Source organism: Hypanus sabinus, chromosome 3, assembly GCF_030144855.1.
Source record: "Hypanus sabinus isolate sHypSab1 chromosome 3, sHypSab1.hap1, whole genome shotgun sequence".
NCBI classification, from domain to species: domain Eukaryota; kingdom Metazoa; phylum Chordata; class Chondrichthyes; order Myliobatiformes; family Dasyatidae; genus Hypanus; species Hypanus sabinus.
Window position 1 is genome coordinate 6429295 of NC_082708.1, and position 16419 is coordinate 6445713.

At 49.0% G+C, this 16419-nt stretch overlaps 1 protein-coding gene across 9 annotated transcripts in view; it reads left to right on the forward strand.

The window, feature by feature from the left end:
* LOC132391014 (arf-GAP with Rho-GAP domain, ANK repeat and PH domain-containing protein 1-like) overlaps positions 1-16419 on the forward strand; it is a 284897-nt gene that overhangs the window by 202486 nt on the left and 65992 nt on the right. For all 9 annotated transcript variants that reach the window (XM_059963618.1, XM_059963617.1, XM_059963620.1 and 6 more), the window contains 4 exons: positions 471-540; positions 6817-6937; positions 7649-7863; positions 10111-10217. In XM_059963618.1, coding sequence (XP_059819601.1) covers positions 471-540; positions 6817-6937; positions 7649-7863; positions 10111-10217 — 513 coding nt within the window. The remainder of the gene's footprint in view (positions 1-470; positions 541-6816; positions 6938-7648; positions 7864-10110; positions 10218-16419) is intronic.

Sequence of the window (16419 nt, forward strand, 5' to 3'; positions counted from 1 at the left end):
CTGAAATGGGAAGTCAAATTGGAACGGATGGTCATTGGGAGAACTCTCTTATCAGGTTCCTCCTTTAGCCCTTTACCTTTACCACCTATCACCTTCCAGCTTCTTTCTCTATTCTCCAACCTCCCCTTCCCCACCTGCCCACCTTCCCTCTCATTTCACCTTCCAGCCTGTTCTCCTCCTACCCACTCCCCCACCTCCTCATTCTGGCTTCTTCCCCCTTCCTTTCCAGTCCTGATGAAGGGTCTCAGCCAGAAACGTCGACCCTTTACTCCTTTCTGTGGATGCTGCCTGACCTGCTGAGCTCCTCCAGCACTTTGTGTGCGTTGCTGGGGAAGGGGTAGCCTGGGGATTGGGGAGAGGCAGAGTGCTTGACAAGAATTGGATCCTCCAGCAGCTGGTGAGATGCTGGCTGCAGGTGGTGCCATCTTCAGCGACGAGCCACTGACTGACCACTGTCCTTGTGTCCGCAGCTCCTACATCTACCAACGCCGTTTCGTCCGGCTGGACACCGACTACCTGAGGTACTTCGAGAACGAGAAGGTGAGTTGGTTTCCGGACTGGAGCAGCGGGGACTCGGGTCGCTCGGTTTACACGGAAAGAATCCATGGCCGATTGTGATCGGGCTGGCTCCTCAATGGAGGGTTGCTGTTGGTGCCTAAACTGCTCTCACCTGAGCAAAGCAGTCCGGAGATGTACCGGAGACAGCCCACGAGTGTCGCGATGCTTCCGGCACCAACGTGGTGTGCCCCACAACCGGCTGACCCTGACCAGTATGTGTTTGGAATGTGGGGGACTCCAAGGAGCCCACGCGGTCACAGCGAGAACATACGAACTCCGTGCAGGCAGAGACAGATATTGAAGTCGGGTCGCTGGCTCTGTAATGGTGTTTTACTAACTGCTCTGCTGTTGTGGCACCCATGTTAATAGCAAGACCCTGTGCAGAAAGACCCGGGGGGGTCCAAGTTCATAACTCTCCGAAAGAGGCTACACAGGTTGATAGGGTGGTTAAGAGGGCATATGGCATGTTTGCTTTTGTTAGTCGAGGCATTCAGTTCAAAAGTCAGGAAGTTATGGAGCAGCTTCATAAACTCAAGTTAGGCACATCTGGAGTGTTGCAAATAGTTCTGGATGCCCCATTATGGGAAGCAAATCGAGGCTTTGGTGCAGAAGGGTGCACCAAAGGGTGCAGAAGTTCATTGGGATGCTGCCTGGATTAGAGGGCACGTGCTTTCGCTAGATAAACTCGGGTTGTTTTCTCTGGAGGTGTGGAGGTTGAGGGAGACCTGATAGAGGTTTATAATGTTTTGAAAGGATGAAACAGAGCAGACAGTGGTGTCTTTTACTTCCCAAAGCAGAGATATCAAATGCCAGGGGGCATGCATTTAAAGTGAAATGGAGAAAATTTACAGGAGATGTGTGGGACAAGTTAATTTTGTACTGAGGGTGGTGGGTGCCTGAAATCAAAGTTCATAGTAAATTTATTACCATGGTACATATACTTTACCATATCCAGTCCTGAGATTCATTTTCTTGTGGGCATTCACAGTAAATACAAAGAAACACAATGGTGTCAATGAAGAAACTACACACTAACAAAGATGGACAGACAACGAATGCCAGGGAGGTGGTCAGAATCAGAATCGGGTTTGTTATCGCTGACATATATCGTAAAATGTATTATTTTGCAGAAAAGTTGCTTGATACAGAGATATATAGAGATACAGAGTGGAGCAGGCCCTGCCAGCCCTTCGAGCTGTGCCACCCAACTACCTACCCTCGCCTGATCGCAGGGCAACTTCCAACGGCCAACTAACCCACTAACCGGTTTGTCGTTGGACTGTGGGAGGAACCCAGAGGAAACCCACGTGATACAAACTCCTTACAGAGGATGCCCGAATTGAGCTCTAAGCTCCACCATCCTGAGCTGTAACTGTGTCATTTCATTTCATTTTTCATCTTTTCTTATTGATTTAAAAATATATAAAGACAAATACAAATCAGAGGAGAAGTTATATCAAGTACATATTCCAATAGAAGTACAAACAACAAAAAAGGAGTGTACACTGTCAAAATTGTATATAGTATAATATTGTGCTAATATATAAAAGGAGCCACAACTCCTCTTAACAATTTTTAAAAAAGATCAAAAATTGCCATTATTAAGGGGAAAAACCCACTAAACTAACCTAAAACAAAAAAAAAGACTGGGCAGTCCATTTGATGATATAAATACAAAAAAAACGGGGGAAATCCTTCTGGTCAAATCTGAAAAGTCACGGAGAAGAAGAAAAAAGTACCTTAAAAAAAAAAAGTGGGGCGGGCGAAAGTAAAAAAAAAGAAAAATTAAATCATATGAAAATATTGAATAAAAGGTCACCAGGTTTGCTCAAATTTGATGTATCAAACGTCCGGTTAAGATCTTTCCAATACAACAAGATAGCTCTCCTGTAATGGTGTTGTGCTACCCTGGCACCCCTTTCTCTGTTGTATGATTTTTAATGCTAATATTAGAGTGATGTCTTGTGCAAACTGAAGTCAAGCTTGCCGTCACTTGCACAAGTGCGATGAGTTACAACATCCCAAACGAGTGGGCTCTGCTGACTGGCAGGAGGCAAAGAGGTTGGCTGCCGGTGACTAGTGGTGTTTGGCAGAGATCTTTGTTGGGGCTGCTTCTTCTCACATTACACGGCAGTGATCTGGATGATGGAATTGATGGCTTTGTGGCCAAGTTTGCAGACAGAATGAAGACAGGTGGAGGGGCAGGTAGTTTTGAGGAAGGAGAGAGGCTACAGAAGGATTTAGACAGATTAGGAGAATGGGCAAAAAAGTGGAGGATGGAATACAGAGTTGGGAAGTGTATGTTTGTTAGGAGAAATGAAAGCATTAACCATTTTCTGAATGAAGAGAGAATGAATAAATCTGAAGTGCAAAGAGACTTGGAGGCCCTCCTGCAGGAAGGTTATTTTTCAGGTTGATTTGGTGGTGAGGAAGGCAAGTGTAATGCCTTTTCATGTCAAGAGGAGTAGAATATAAAACAAGGATGTAATGTTCAAGTTTTATAAAGCACTAGTGAGGCCTTATTTGGTGTATTGTGAGCAGTTTTGGGCCCTTGTCTAAGAAAGGATGTGCTGACATTGGCGAGAGTTCAAACAAGTTTGACAAAAACGATTCTGAGATTGAAAGCCTTGTCATATGAGGAGCATTTGATGACTCTGGGCCTCTACTCATCGGAATTCAGAAGAATGAGGGGCGACCTCATTGAAATCTATCGAATGATGAAAGGCCTTGATAGAGTGGATGTGGAGAGAATGTTTTCTGTGGTGGGTGAGTGGAAGACCAGAGGACACTGCCTCAGAATGGAGGGATGACCATTTACACTGGAGAGGAGGAGGGATTCCTTCAACCAGAGAGTGGTCAATCTGTGGCGAACAAGCCATTGGGTATATCTAAGGTGGAGGTTGACAGTTTCTTGATTAGTAAGGGCATGAACGGATACAGGGAAAAGGCAGGAGATTGTGGCTGAGAGGCTGATGATTCCGCCGTGATGGAATAGACTCGATGGGCCAAATAGCTTAATTCTGCTCCTATATCTTGAGGTCAGTATAGGCCAAAGATAAAAATCTATAAATTACCAAAATAGTGGAAAAAAGGAATAATGAGTTTGTATTTATGGGTCCATGGACCGTTCAGAAATCTGATGGAGGAGGGGAAGAAACTGTTCCTAAAACTTTGAGTTTGTGTCTTCAGGCTCCTGTACCCCCTCCCTGATGGGTGTTAATGAGAGGAGAGTCAGAATCAGGTTTATTATCTCTGACATATGTCATGAAATTTGTTTAGCAGCAGCAGTACATAGTAATTTTTATGTATTAAATAAATTAGAATACATAAAAATAGTGTGAAAAGAGAGCAAAATAGTGAGGTAGTATACACGGGTTCATTGTTCATAAAGAAGTGTGATGACGGAGGGGAAGAAGTAGTTTCTAAAATGTTGAGTGTGTGCCTTCAGGTTGCTGATAGCAGTGAAAAGGGGGCATGTCCTGGATGGTAAGGGTCATTAAAGATGGATGATGCCATCTTGAGGCATCGACTTTTGAAGATGTCTTTGATGGTGGGGAGCCTGCAGTGGAGCTGGCCGAGTCCACAACCCTCTGTAGTCTTGTCCAATCTGTTGCTGAGGTCGGGTTTTTGGTCATACGGTCAGAGCGTGATGGTTGTAGGAAAGTAGCTGTTCCTGAATCGAGAGTTGTAGGACTTGAGGCTTCTTGCCCGATGGTAGCTGTGAACTTTCCTGGACAGGATAGTGTTGGGGGGCAGATCAGTTTGGCAGGGGCTAGATGTGGGCATGTTCTAACTCAGGACTTGGGAAATGGGGACAAGCGAGTTGGTGATTAAGATTCTTCCCAATACTTGGAGTATTATTTTCAGTTATAGGAAGGATGTGGAAGCTTTAGAGAGGATGCAGAGGAGGTTTACCAGGATGCTGCCTGGATTAGAGATGATAGGTGGATAGGTTGAACGAGGTAATAAAATTCAATCTGGAAAAATGTGAAGTGATTCACATTGGAAAGTTGACTTTGAAGGCAGAATACAGGGTTAGTGGCAGGATTCTTAGCAGTGTAGAGGAATAGAAAGAATATTGGGTCCAATTCCATAGATCCCTCAAAGTTTCTGCACAATTATTAGGGTACTTAAGAAGGCATAAGGTTCATTGTTGTTCATTATTCTGGGGAATGAGTTCGGGAACCATGAGGTAATGTTGCAGCTCTATAAAACTTTGGTTAGTCCACACTTGGAATATTGTGCTCAGTTCTGGTCACGTCACTATAGGAAGGATATAGAAGCTTTAGTGTGGGTGCAGAGGAGATTTACCAGGATCTGAGTCCTGACGAAGGGTCTCAGCCCGAAACGTTGACTGCTCATTTCAATGGATGCTGCCCGACCTGCTGAGTTCATCCAGCTTGTTTGTATATGTAGATTTACCAGGATGCTGTCTGGATTAGAGAGCATGTCTTATGAGGATTGGCTGAGCAAGCTGGGACTTCCCTCTTTAGAGCAAAACCTGAGAGATGACTTCGTGGAGGTGTACACGATAGGAGACATAGACAGTGGAAAAGCAGAGACTTTTTCCCGGGGCAGAATGACTGATATGAGGGGGCATAATTTGATAGTGTTTGGAGGAAAGGGGGGGGGGGGAATGTTTTACAGAGAGTGAGGGTGTGAGGAACACACTGCCAGAGGTGGTATAGAAGCAGATCCATTAGGGCTATTTCAGAAACTCCAGGCGCATAACTGACAGAAAAGTGAAGGGCAGTGTTGGAGGGAAGTGTTAGGTTGATCTTGGAGTGAGTTAAAAGATCAGCGCAATGCTGTGGGCTGAAGGGTTTGTACTGAGCTGCACTGTCCTACATTCAGACTTGGAGGAGCTGGAGAAGTTGTTCGGTGGTTAATGTACTTCTAGAATGTGGAAATGCAAGAACTGTGGCCAAGGCAGTCCTCGCACTACAGCTGTGCCCTCAGCGTGCTGTGCAGTTGCTCAACCGTGCGTTTCGTGGTTCAGGACCTTTTGGATGTCAGTAGCCATGTTGATTGAGGACTGTAGTGTACAGTGATGCTCAGTGTAAGGGCGCTGAAATAGTGGGGTTGGGTTTTGAGTACTGTAGGTTTCTTAATGTTGTCATAGCCATAGAGGGGCTCCCTGTACCTATTCAATGTTCCCAATGGCGTGCTTCTCAAATATCCTCTCATAGCCAAGTCCCAGCTCTTGGCCTTCACGTGTAGCTTGGCTACTAAGCCCAGTGGCACTGTTTGTACTGACAAGAGAAGGGGCAAAGGCAGTTTACTGACACCAGTTGCTTCGGGCAGACGGGGCTCATCAGCCGTGGTCGACATCTCATCTAGAAGGGAAACTCTGATCTCAAACGTCCACTGCCATGCGGCCATACCCACTCACGGGGAAGGCCTTGGGAGTAAACCCTGCGGAAGAATCCAGAGCTGGAGTCCCGAGGGCGGACAATGCTGACTGGCAACTCCTGCGATGCTGCCTGTGCCGGACTGTGGTTTACGTACGTCAGCTAGGGCACAACATCCGTGGTGGACCCAGGCCCACGGAGGGCCTGCAGTACTCGAGCAGGAAGGTCAGCAGCTTCTCTCTGCTGTTTGTGCATTGTGCTTGCTTGTCCCATATCTGAATTCTCTTCCAGTAATTGCGAAAACCTCCAGTGCTTGCATTTAATTCCCAACTTCTCTTTGTTGGTGCAGGGCGCCCTGTGCTTGACATGGATTCCAGTAATTGTGAAAAACAGTAGCATTTGCATTTAATCTTGAACTTCTGCATTTGATCGTTTTATGGTACCGTGGTCAGTGGAAGACCTGTGGTTTTCTGAACCACAAACAACAAGAAAGTGATGAAGGAGCAGCAGTGACGGGGATTCAATTCCCACCGTCGTCTGTAAGGAGTTTGTTTGTTTTCCCGTGCCAGCATGAGTTTGCTCCTGCATTCCAAAGGTGTACAGGTTAATAAGGGTTGCCAAGTTGTGGGCATGCTGTGTTGGCACATGGCGACATTTGTGGGCCCTCCCCCCCAGTACATCCTCGGACTGTGGGACTGTGTTGGATGTAGACGCACATGACTATTTTCTAACGGTGGGATGGGATCTCTGAGCTTGAGGGGGCGTTTGAGGAACAGGCAGGAATGTCGATCTGAGACTCGGGGTTGATCAGCTGGGATGATGTTAGACTGGACGAGAGTCCCCGGTGGTGGTCTCTGTTTCTCTGTGTCCGCACCGAGATTTCATTCCCTACCCGCTCATCCTGCAGGAGGTTTATTCCAAACGGGTGATCTCTGTCAGATCCATCACTCGGGTGTCCTACGTTGGTGAGCAGAAGTTTGAGGTTGTCACGTCCAACCGTACCTTTGTGTTCCGGGCTGAGAGCGATGGTGAGTGGGCTTCGTATCTGACCCTACACCCCTGCCTTCCACCCACCCCTCGAACCTCAACACCTGCCCGTACATCCTCCGCTTTCCACATTGTGCTTCCTTCCCCCCCCCCCACCTTGCTCTCTGCCATCCCCCCCCCAATGGCTGAGGAAACAGAGGAAGGGTGTTGGCATTAGTGTTGGGAAGTTTGGCGGGGAATGAATGGAGGAGGAATGATCGGTGGAAAGTTGGTACTGTGGAGGGATGGAGGAGGGAAGGTGGTGATCAGGTTAGAAGGAGGGATGAACGAGTTTACTGGGAGGGAGGAGGATGGAGGGTTGGAGGAGGGATGTGAAAGGTAGGGTGTGTCCTGGAGGGAGGGAATTGAAGTGAGGGGGAAGGTGGAGGGGGGTTGAGAATGTTAAAGGCAGAGCTGAGGGTGGAGGGAAGGAGGTAAATGTGAGGATGGAGGCAAGGGGAGAGAGTTGGAAATATCAGATGTTTGTAGGGAATTTGGAAGACGAGAAGAGGAGGTGGAATGTTTATTGATCGTTGGGAGGAGGGTAAAAGAGCGAGGGTAGTGGGAAAATGGAGGGAGTTTTGAAGGATGAAAGATTGGAAGGAAGGAGGGAGAAAAGCAGGAGGGATACAGAATGTCAGAGCAAGGTGGAGGGAGGTAGAATGTTGGAATTCTTAGATGCCAGACTGCGAACGCTGTTGTGCTGGCTCTAGGAGAGCGGAATGAGTGGGTACGAGTGATCCAACAAACGGCGGAGGAGAAGAAGGAGCGTCTGGAGTCGAGAGCAACCTGTACATCCGACTACTTCTTGCGGGAGAGCATCTCTGAATTTGGGGAGAAGTACGGATATCTGGAACTGCGGGCATCCCGGAATAAGGTCTACGTATCAATCCGGGGGGACAAGGTGTGGCTCTACAAGAACGAAGAGGTGAGTCCCTTCCACTGGCCGGGCAGCACTGCACTTAGAGCTGGCCATCCAGCCCATCATGAGTTTGCTAGCTCTCCCACGTCACTGACGAGTATTCACCTGAGCTGTTCCAATTCAGAAATGGGATTCTCCAGTACGGGGTCACACTGTGGGAGGGGTGGTACTGTGGGAGGGTCACACTGTAGGAGGGGTGGTACTGTGGGAGGATCACACTGTGGGAGGAGTGGTGCTGAGGGAAGGTCACACTGTGGGTGGGGTGGTGCTGAGGGAGGGTCACTCTGTTGGGGGTGGTGCTGAGGGAGGGTCACTCTGTTGGGGGTGGTGCTAAGGGAGGGTCACAGTGTGGGAGGGGTGGTGCTGTGGGAGGGTCGCGCTGTGGGAGGGGTGGTGCTGAGGGAGGGTCACTGTGGGAGGGGTGGTGCTGAGGGAGGGTCACACTGTGGGAGGGGTGGTGCTGAGGGAGGGTCACACTGTGGGAGGGGTGGTGCTGAGGGAGGGTCACACTGTAGGAGGGGTGGTACTGTGTGAGGAGTGGTCCAGGGAGGGTCACACTGGGAGGGGTGGTACTGAGAGAGGATCACGCTGTGGGAGGGGTGGTACTGAGGGAGGGGTGGTACTGTGGGAGGATCACACTGTGGGAGGAGTGGTGCTGAGGGAAGGTCACACTGTGGGTGGGGTGGTGCTGAGGGAGGGTCACTCTATTGGGGGTGGTGCTGAGGGAGGGTCAGTGTGGGAGGGGTGGTGCTGTGGGAGGGTCGCGCTGTGGGAGGGGTGGTGCTGAGGGAGGGTCACTGTGGGAGGGGTGGTGCTGAGGGAGGGTCGTGCTGTGGGAGGGATGGTGCTGAGGGAGGGTCACACTGTGGGAGGGGTGGTGCTGTGGGAGGGTTGCACTGTGGGAGGGGTGGTGCTGAGGGAGGGTCGTGCTGTGGGAGGGGTGGTGCTGAGGGAAGGTCACACTGTGGGTGGGGTGGTGCTGAGGGAGGGTCACTCTATTGGGGGTGGTGCTGAGGGAGGGTCAGTGTGGGAGGGGTGGTGCTGTGGGAGGGTCGCGCTGTGGGAGGGGTGGTGCTGAGGGAGGGTCACTGTGGGAGGGGTGGTGCTGAGGGAGGGTCGTGCTGTGGGAGGGATGGTGCTGAGGGAGGGTCGTGCTGTGGGAGGGGTGGTGCTGAGGGAGGGTCACACTGTGGGAGGGGTGGTGCTGAGGGAGGGGTGGTGCTGAGGGAGGGTCACACTGTGGGAGGGGTGGTGCTGAGGGAGGGTCGTGCTGTGGGAGGGGTGGTGCTGAGGGAGGGTGGTGCTGTGGGAGGGGTGGTGCTGTGGGAGGGGTGGTGCTGTGGGAGGGGTGGTCACACTGTGGGAGGGGTGGTGCTGTGGGAGAGTCGCGCTGTGGGAGGGGTGGTGCTGAGGAAGGGTCACTCTCAATGTTCCCTCTAAGCTGTGCACGTATGCTCATGCAAAGGAATTCAAACTGTGCACTGAAGGTTGTCACCCTCTACCTCGTTGGCTCGTTAAGTATATTTCACGATCATATACATTTACATTTTCTTTTCTGGTTTCTGATGTGGGGGAGGTGGTTGCTGATATCATGGAGTTTGTGATGATTTGTCTGCAGATTTTAGAACTGGCTTATTTATAGCTTTTGTTGAAGAAGTTATTGATTCACAATGTTGAATTCCAAAGAAGCAAAGGGCGTGAAGCAGAAAGAACTGCTCGTTCAGTTAAAGTGGGACAGCTTATTATCATTAGAATAGCTTCAGGTTTACTTCTACTTAAACATTCAGTGCACACATGTTGTTGTCAATGGGCACAAGATTTTTGAGGTTGCTATTCTTTATAAATTAGAGGTCACTCTGTGGGAGGGCCAGTAATCTCTCTCTCACTATCCCACCCACTCGTCTCCCACTGGCTCTAACTTCTGATGCACCATCAATAACTCACACTGAGACGTAAGGCGAGATATCGGCTTTTATTGACTGGAAGAAGGAACCAGGAGTGAGTGTCTATCATACTATGTCCTGGAGACTGAGGCCGAGCGTCAGGCCTCAGATCTCCTTTATACAGGGGCCTGTGGGAGGAGCCACAGGAGCAGTCAGCAGGGGGCGTGTCCCAACAGGCACATAGTTCACCACAACTTCCCCGTCTGCTTCCCTTCTGGCCCCCTCCTCTGTTCTCTGCCTGCCACCCCCTACCGCTCATGACCCCCTTCTGTTCACCCCATGTCACCATGGTGCCTGTTCCGATCTGCAGGATCACCGGCTTGGGATTGGCATCACCTCTGTGGAAATGAATGTGGCCACGGTGAAGGAGACAGACAGGCGGGGATTCGATCTCACGACACCATACAGAACCTTCAGGTATGCTCAAATTTCTACCCCTTTGCCAGCCCCTGCAGCCCCGATAGCAGGAAAGCATCATAGTTAGCACGGCGCTATTCCAGCTCAAACGTCAGAGTTCAGTTCTCGTGTCCTTTGTATGAAAGCCTTTACGTTCTTCGTGTGGTCCAGTTCCTCACAGTCTAAATTTGAACCAGCAAGTAGGTTAGTTGGTCATTGTAATTAGGCTGGGGTTAAATCATTGGGTTGCTGGGGAGCATGGTTTGTTGGGCTGGAAAGACCTGTTCTGTGCTGTATCTCGAAATCAATTAACAAGAGTCAATGAAACGCTGGTCCAGTTCTCAGAGAATGCAGACAAAATGCTGGAGGAACTCAGCAGGTCAGGCGGCATCTATGGACATGAATAAACAGTCCACGTTTTGGGCCACGTTCACCAGGACTCAACCCAAAATGTTGACTGTTTATTCCTTTCTGTAGACACTGGCTGGCCTGCTGAGTTCGTTCAATATTTTGTGTGTGTCATAGAGTGATAAAGAAGTACAGCACAGAAAAAGACCCTTTGGCCCATCTAGTGCATGCTGAAGCCATTTAAACTGCCTACTCCAATTGACCTGCACCGGAACCACGGTCCTCGATAACCCTGCTATCCATGTACCTATCCAAACCTCTCTTGAATGTTGAAATTGAGCTCTCATGCACCATTTGTGCTGGCAACTCATTCTACACTCTCACTACCCTCTGAGAGAAGAAGTTTCTCCTTGTGCTCCCCTGAAACTTTTCACTTTTCACCCTTGATCCATACCCTCTGGTTGTAGTCCCTCCCAACCTCAGCGGGAAAAGACCCCGCAACATCCTTGTAAATTTTCTCTGTATTCTTTCAACCTTGTTTACATCTTTCCTGTAGGTAGGTGACCAAAATTGCATGCTATACTCCAAATTATGCCTCACCAATGTCTTATACAATTTCAACATATCATCCCATCTCCTGCCCTCAGTACATTGATTTATGAAGGCCAATCTAGGCCAAAAGGCCTAGATCTATCTTTATGACCCAAATCTACCTGTAATGCCACTTTCAACAATTACGGACCTTTATTCCCAGATCCCTTTGTACTCCTCAATACCCTGCTGCTCACTGTGTAAGAATACCCTGGTTAGTCTGACCGAAGTGGAAAACCATGCACCAGTCTGCATTAAATTCCATCTGCCATTTTTCAGCCTTCTTTTTCCCTGCTGATGCAGATCACTCTGCAAGCTCTGATAGTCTTCCTCGCTGTCCACTACATCCCCAATCTTGGTATTATCTGCAAATTTGCTGATCCAGTTAGTCACATTATTATCCAGATCATTGATATAGATGACAAACAACGATCCCTGCAGCACACCACTAGTCACAGGCCTCCAGTCAGAGAGGCAGCCATCTACTACCACTCTCCGGCTTCTCCCACAAAGCCAATGTCTAATTGAGTTTCTTACCTCATCTTGAATGCTGAGTGACCAAACCTTCTTGACCAGCCTCCCGTGCAGGACTTTGTCAAATGCCTTACTAAAGTCCACATAGACAGCATCCACTGCCTTGCCTTCATCCACTTTCCTGGTAACTTCTTTGAAAAACTCTATAAGATTGGTTAGACTCTATAAGTTTGGTTAGACATGACCTACCATACACAAAGTCATGTTGACTATAATTAATCAGACCATGTCTATCCCAATACTTACATATCCAGTTCCTTAGAATACCTTTCACTAACTTTCCCACAACTGATGTCAGACTCTCCAGCCTATAATTTCCTCATTTATATTTAAAGCCATTTCTAAACAGCAGAGCGCCATTGACTATTCTACAATAATCTAGTGCCTCCCCTATCTCTATGGATGATTTAACTATCTGCTAAGGCCCTGGCAATTTCTGTACTTGCCTCCTGTAGGGTCGGATTGAACACTTTCAGTCCCTGAGTATTTAACCACCCTGATTTGCCTCACAGTAGCAAACACCTCCTCCTTTGTAATCTGTACAGGGTCCAAGAAGTTGGTGCCACTTTAGCTCATTTCCATAGACACTGTGTCTGTCTTCTGAGTAAATACGGTTGCAAAAACTTCATTCACAATGAAATAGTGGACGAACTGAATAAGCATTTTGCATCAGTCTTCACTATGGAAGTTCCAGGTGTCAGGAGGCATAAAGTAGGGGAATGAAGTGATGCATAGTAGGGAAATTGAAGATTATGGGGTAAAGGCGGGTCGGTGGAGATGAGTCCGTGGTCAGATCAGCCATGATCTTATTGAGTGACGGAGCAGACTCGATGGGCCAGATGGCCGACTCCTGCTCCTATTACTTAAGTTCTTGTGAAGTGTGTGAAGTTACCATTACTAAAGAGAAGGTTCTTGGGAAACAAAGGTCTGAGGTCACCCAGACCAGGGTTCTGTACGAGGTGGCTGAAGAGATTGTGGAGGCATTAGTAATGATCTTTCAGGAATCACTGGATCCTGGAATGGTTCAGGAACACTAAAAAATTGCAAATGTCTCTCCACTCTTCAGGCAAGGGGAGAGAGGCAGATAAAAGTAAATTATAGGCCCGTTAGTCTGATCTGAGAGATTAAGAGCATATTGGAGTCAATTATTAAGTATGAGGTCTCAGGGTACTTGGAGGCACCAGATAAAATAGGTCGTGGTCAGCATGGTTTCCTCAAAGGAAAATCTTGCCTGACAAATCTGTTGGAATTCTTTGAATAAATACCAAACAGGATAGACAAATGACAATTGGTTGATGTTGTGTACTTGGATTTTTAGAAGGCCTTTGACAAGGTGCCACACATGAGGCAGCTTAACAAGCTGTGAGCCCATGGTGTTACAGGAAAGATTCTATCATGGATAGATTGCTGATTGGCAGGAGGCAAAGAGTGGGAATAAAGGGAGCCTTTTCTGGCTGGCTGCCAGTAACTAGTGGTATTCCACAGGGGTCTGTGTTGACACCAGTTCTTTTACGTTCTATATTAATGATGCGGTTGATGGAATTGATGACTTTGGTGTAAGGTTTGCAGACAATATGCTGATAGATGGAGGGGCAGGTAGATTTGAGGAGGTAGAAAGGCTACAGAAGGACTTGGACAGATGAGGATAATTGGTAAAGTAATGTCAGGTGGAATAGTGTCGGGAAGTGTATGGTCATGCACTTTGGTAGAAGAAAGGAAAGGGTTAACTATCTTCTAAATGGAGATAAAATACAAAAAACTGAGACAGAAAGGGTCTTATAAGTGCTTGTGCAGGATTCCCTAAAGGTTAATTTGCAGGTTGGAAGGCAAATGCAATGTTAGCATTCTCTTCAAGCGGATTAGAATATAAAAGCAAGGATGCAATGTTAAGACTCAATACAACACTGGTGTATTGTGAGCAGTTTTGGGCTCCTTGTCTTAGAAAGGATGTGCTGAAATTGGAGAGAATTCGAAGGAGGTTCATGAAAATGATTCCAGGATTGAATGGCTTGTCATATGAAGAGCTTCTAATGGCTCTGGGCCTGTACTAACTGGAATTCAGCAGAATGAGGGGTGAGCTAATTGAAACCTATCAAATGGTGAAAGGCCTTGATAGAGTGGATGTGGAGAGGATGTTTCTTGTGGTGGGAGAGTCTAAGATCAGGGGACACAGCCTCATAATATAGGGGTGTCCTTTTAGAACAGAGATGAGGAGGAATTTCTTTGGCCAGAGAATGGTGAATCTGTGGAATTCTTTGCCACAGACAGCTGTGGAGACCAAGTCTTCATGTATGTTTAAGACAGAGGTTGGTAGATTCTTGATTAGTCAGGGCATGAAGGGATATGGGGAGAAAGCAGGAGACTGGGTCTGAGAGGAAAACTGGATCAGCCATGATAAAATGGCTTTTGAAAACCAAGATTCCCTACACATGTTACTTTTACCTTTTATTCTGACAGGCACATACAAGCTTCAAACTCTCAAAATGTTGCTTTTGAAGGCACCTCCCCCCCAACTTACCAAGTACACTTTGCCAGAAAACAGCCTTTCCCAATCCACACTTGTCAGATTATTTCTGACACCATCAGAATTGGCCTTGCTCCAATTTAGGATCGTAGCCCGCAGACCAGACTTGCCTTATTTGCATATTTACTTTGAAACTAATGGCGTTGTGGTCACTGGATGCAAAGAGTTCCCCTACACAAACTCCTGTCACTTGCCCTGTCTCGTTCCCTAAGAGCGGATCCAGTATCACAGGCTCTTTCGTGGGGCCTTCTACCCACTGATGAAGGAAACTGTCCTGAACATGTTTAACAAACTCTATCCCACCTAGTCCTTTGACAGTATGGGAGTCCCAGTCAATATGTGGAAGTTAAAATCACTGACTAGAACAAACTGATGAGTGTTGCCTTGGATTTCTGGCATCTGCAGATGTTCTCATGTTTGTGTTTCCTGTTCTCAGAGAGCTGCTTTCCCACACAACCTGAGAGGCCGAGACTTTGTAAGGCTTTGGTCAGATCGTAGTTTGAGAATTGTGAGCAGTTTTGGGCCCCATATTTAAGAAAGGATTTGCTGGCATGGGAGAGGGTCCAGATGAGGTTCACTTGAATGATCCCGGTAATGAACGAGTTAACGTATGGGGAACGTTTGACTCTGATCTTGTTCCAGAATGGGGGGGGGGGGATCTCATTGAAACCTATTGAATATTGAAAGGTCTGGCCAGAGAGTGGATGTGCAGAGGATGTTTCCTCTTGTGGGGGGGAATTTAGGACCAGAGTGCTCAGCCATAGAATATAGGGATGTGTCCATTTTGAAGAGAGATGAGGAATTTCTTTAACCACTGTGGGTTGGATGAGACTGGAACTAGGGGTCACAGGTTAAGGGTGAAAGGGGAAGTATTTAAGGGGAACATGAAGGGGGACATCACACAGAGGGTGGTGTAAGTGTGGAACGAGCTGCCAGTGCAAGTGATGAGCACAGGTTTGATTTCAGCGTTTAATACAAGTTTAGATAGGTATATAGATGGGAAGGTATGTAGGGTTATGGTCCAGCAGCAGGTGAACAAGACCAGGGATATTAATAGTCTGGCGTGGACTAGATGGGCCGAAGGGCATGTTTTGGGGTGGTGATGTTCTATGATTCCATTGACGTTTCGATGTGCATTTCACAAATAAAGCAGGTCTTTATCTTTAAAAACCTGGCGTCCTATTCCATCCACTCATCCCCTCCTTCCCCATCCCCTCCTTCCCCAACCCCTCCTTCCCCAACCCCTCCTTCCCCAACCCCTCCTTCCCCAACCCCTCCTTCCCCAACCCCTCCTTCCCCAACCCCTCCTTCCCCAACCCCTCCTTCCCCAACCCCTCCTTCCCCAACCCCTCCTTCCCCAACCCCTCCTTCCCCAACCCCTCCTTCCCCAACCCCTCCTTCCCCAACCCCTCCTTCCCCAACCCCTCCTTCCCCAACCCCTCCTTCCCCAACCCCTCCTTCCCCAACCCCTCCTTCCCCAACCCCTCCTTCCCCAACCCCTCCTTCCCCAACCCCTCCTTCCCCAACCCCTCCTTCCCCAACCCCTCCTTCCCCAACCCCTCCTTCCCCAACCCCTCCTTCCCCAACCCCTCCTTCCCCAACCCCTCCTTCCCCAACCCCTCCTTCCCCAACCCCTCCTTCCCCAACCCCTCCTTCCCCAACCCCTCCTTCCCCAACCCCTCCTTCCCCAACCCCTCCTTCCCCAACCCCTCCTTCCCCAACCCCTCCTTCCCCAACCCCTCCTTCCCCAACCCCTCCTTCCCCAACCCCTCCTTCCCCAACCCCTCCTTCCCCAACCCCTCCTTCCCCAACCCCTCCTTCCCCAACCCCTCCTTCCCCAACCCCTCCTTCCCCAACCCCTCCTTCCCCAACCCCTCCTTCCCCAACCCCTCCTTCCCCAACCCCTCCTTCCCCAACCCCTCCTTCCCCAACCCCTCCTTCCCCAACCCCTCCTTCCCCAACCCCTCCTTCCCCAACCCCTCCTTCCCCAACCCCTCCTTCCCCAACCCCTCCTTCCCCAACCCCTCCTTCCCCAACCCCTCCTTCCCCAACCCCTCCTTCCCCAACCCCTCCTTCCCCAACCCCTCCTTCCCCAACCCCTCCTTCCCCAACCCCTCCTTCCCCAACCCCTCCTTCCCCAACCCCTCCTTCCCCAACCCCTCCTTCCCCAACCCCTCCTTCCCCAACCCCTCCTTCCCCAACCCCTCCTTCCCCAACCCCTCCTTC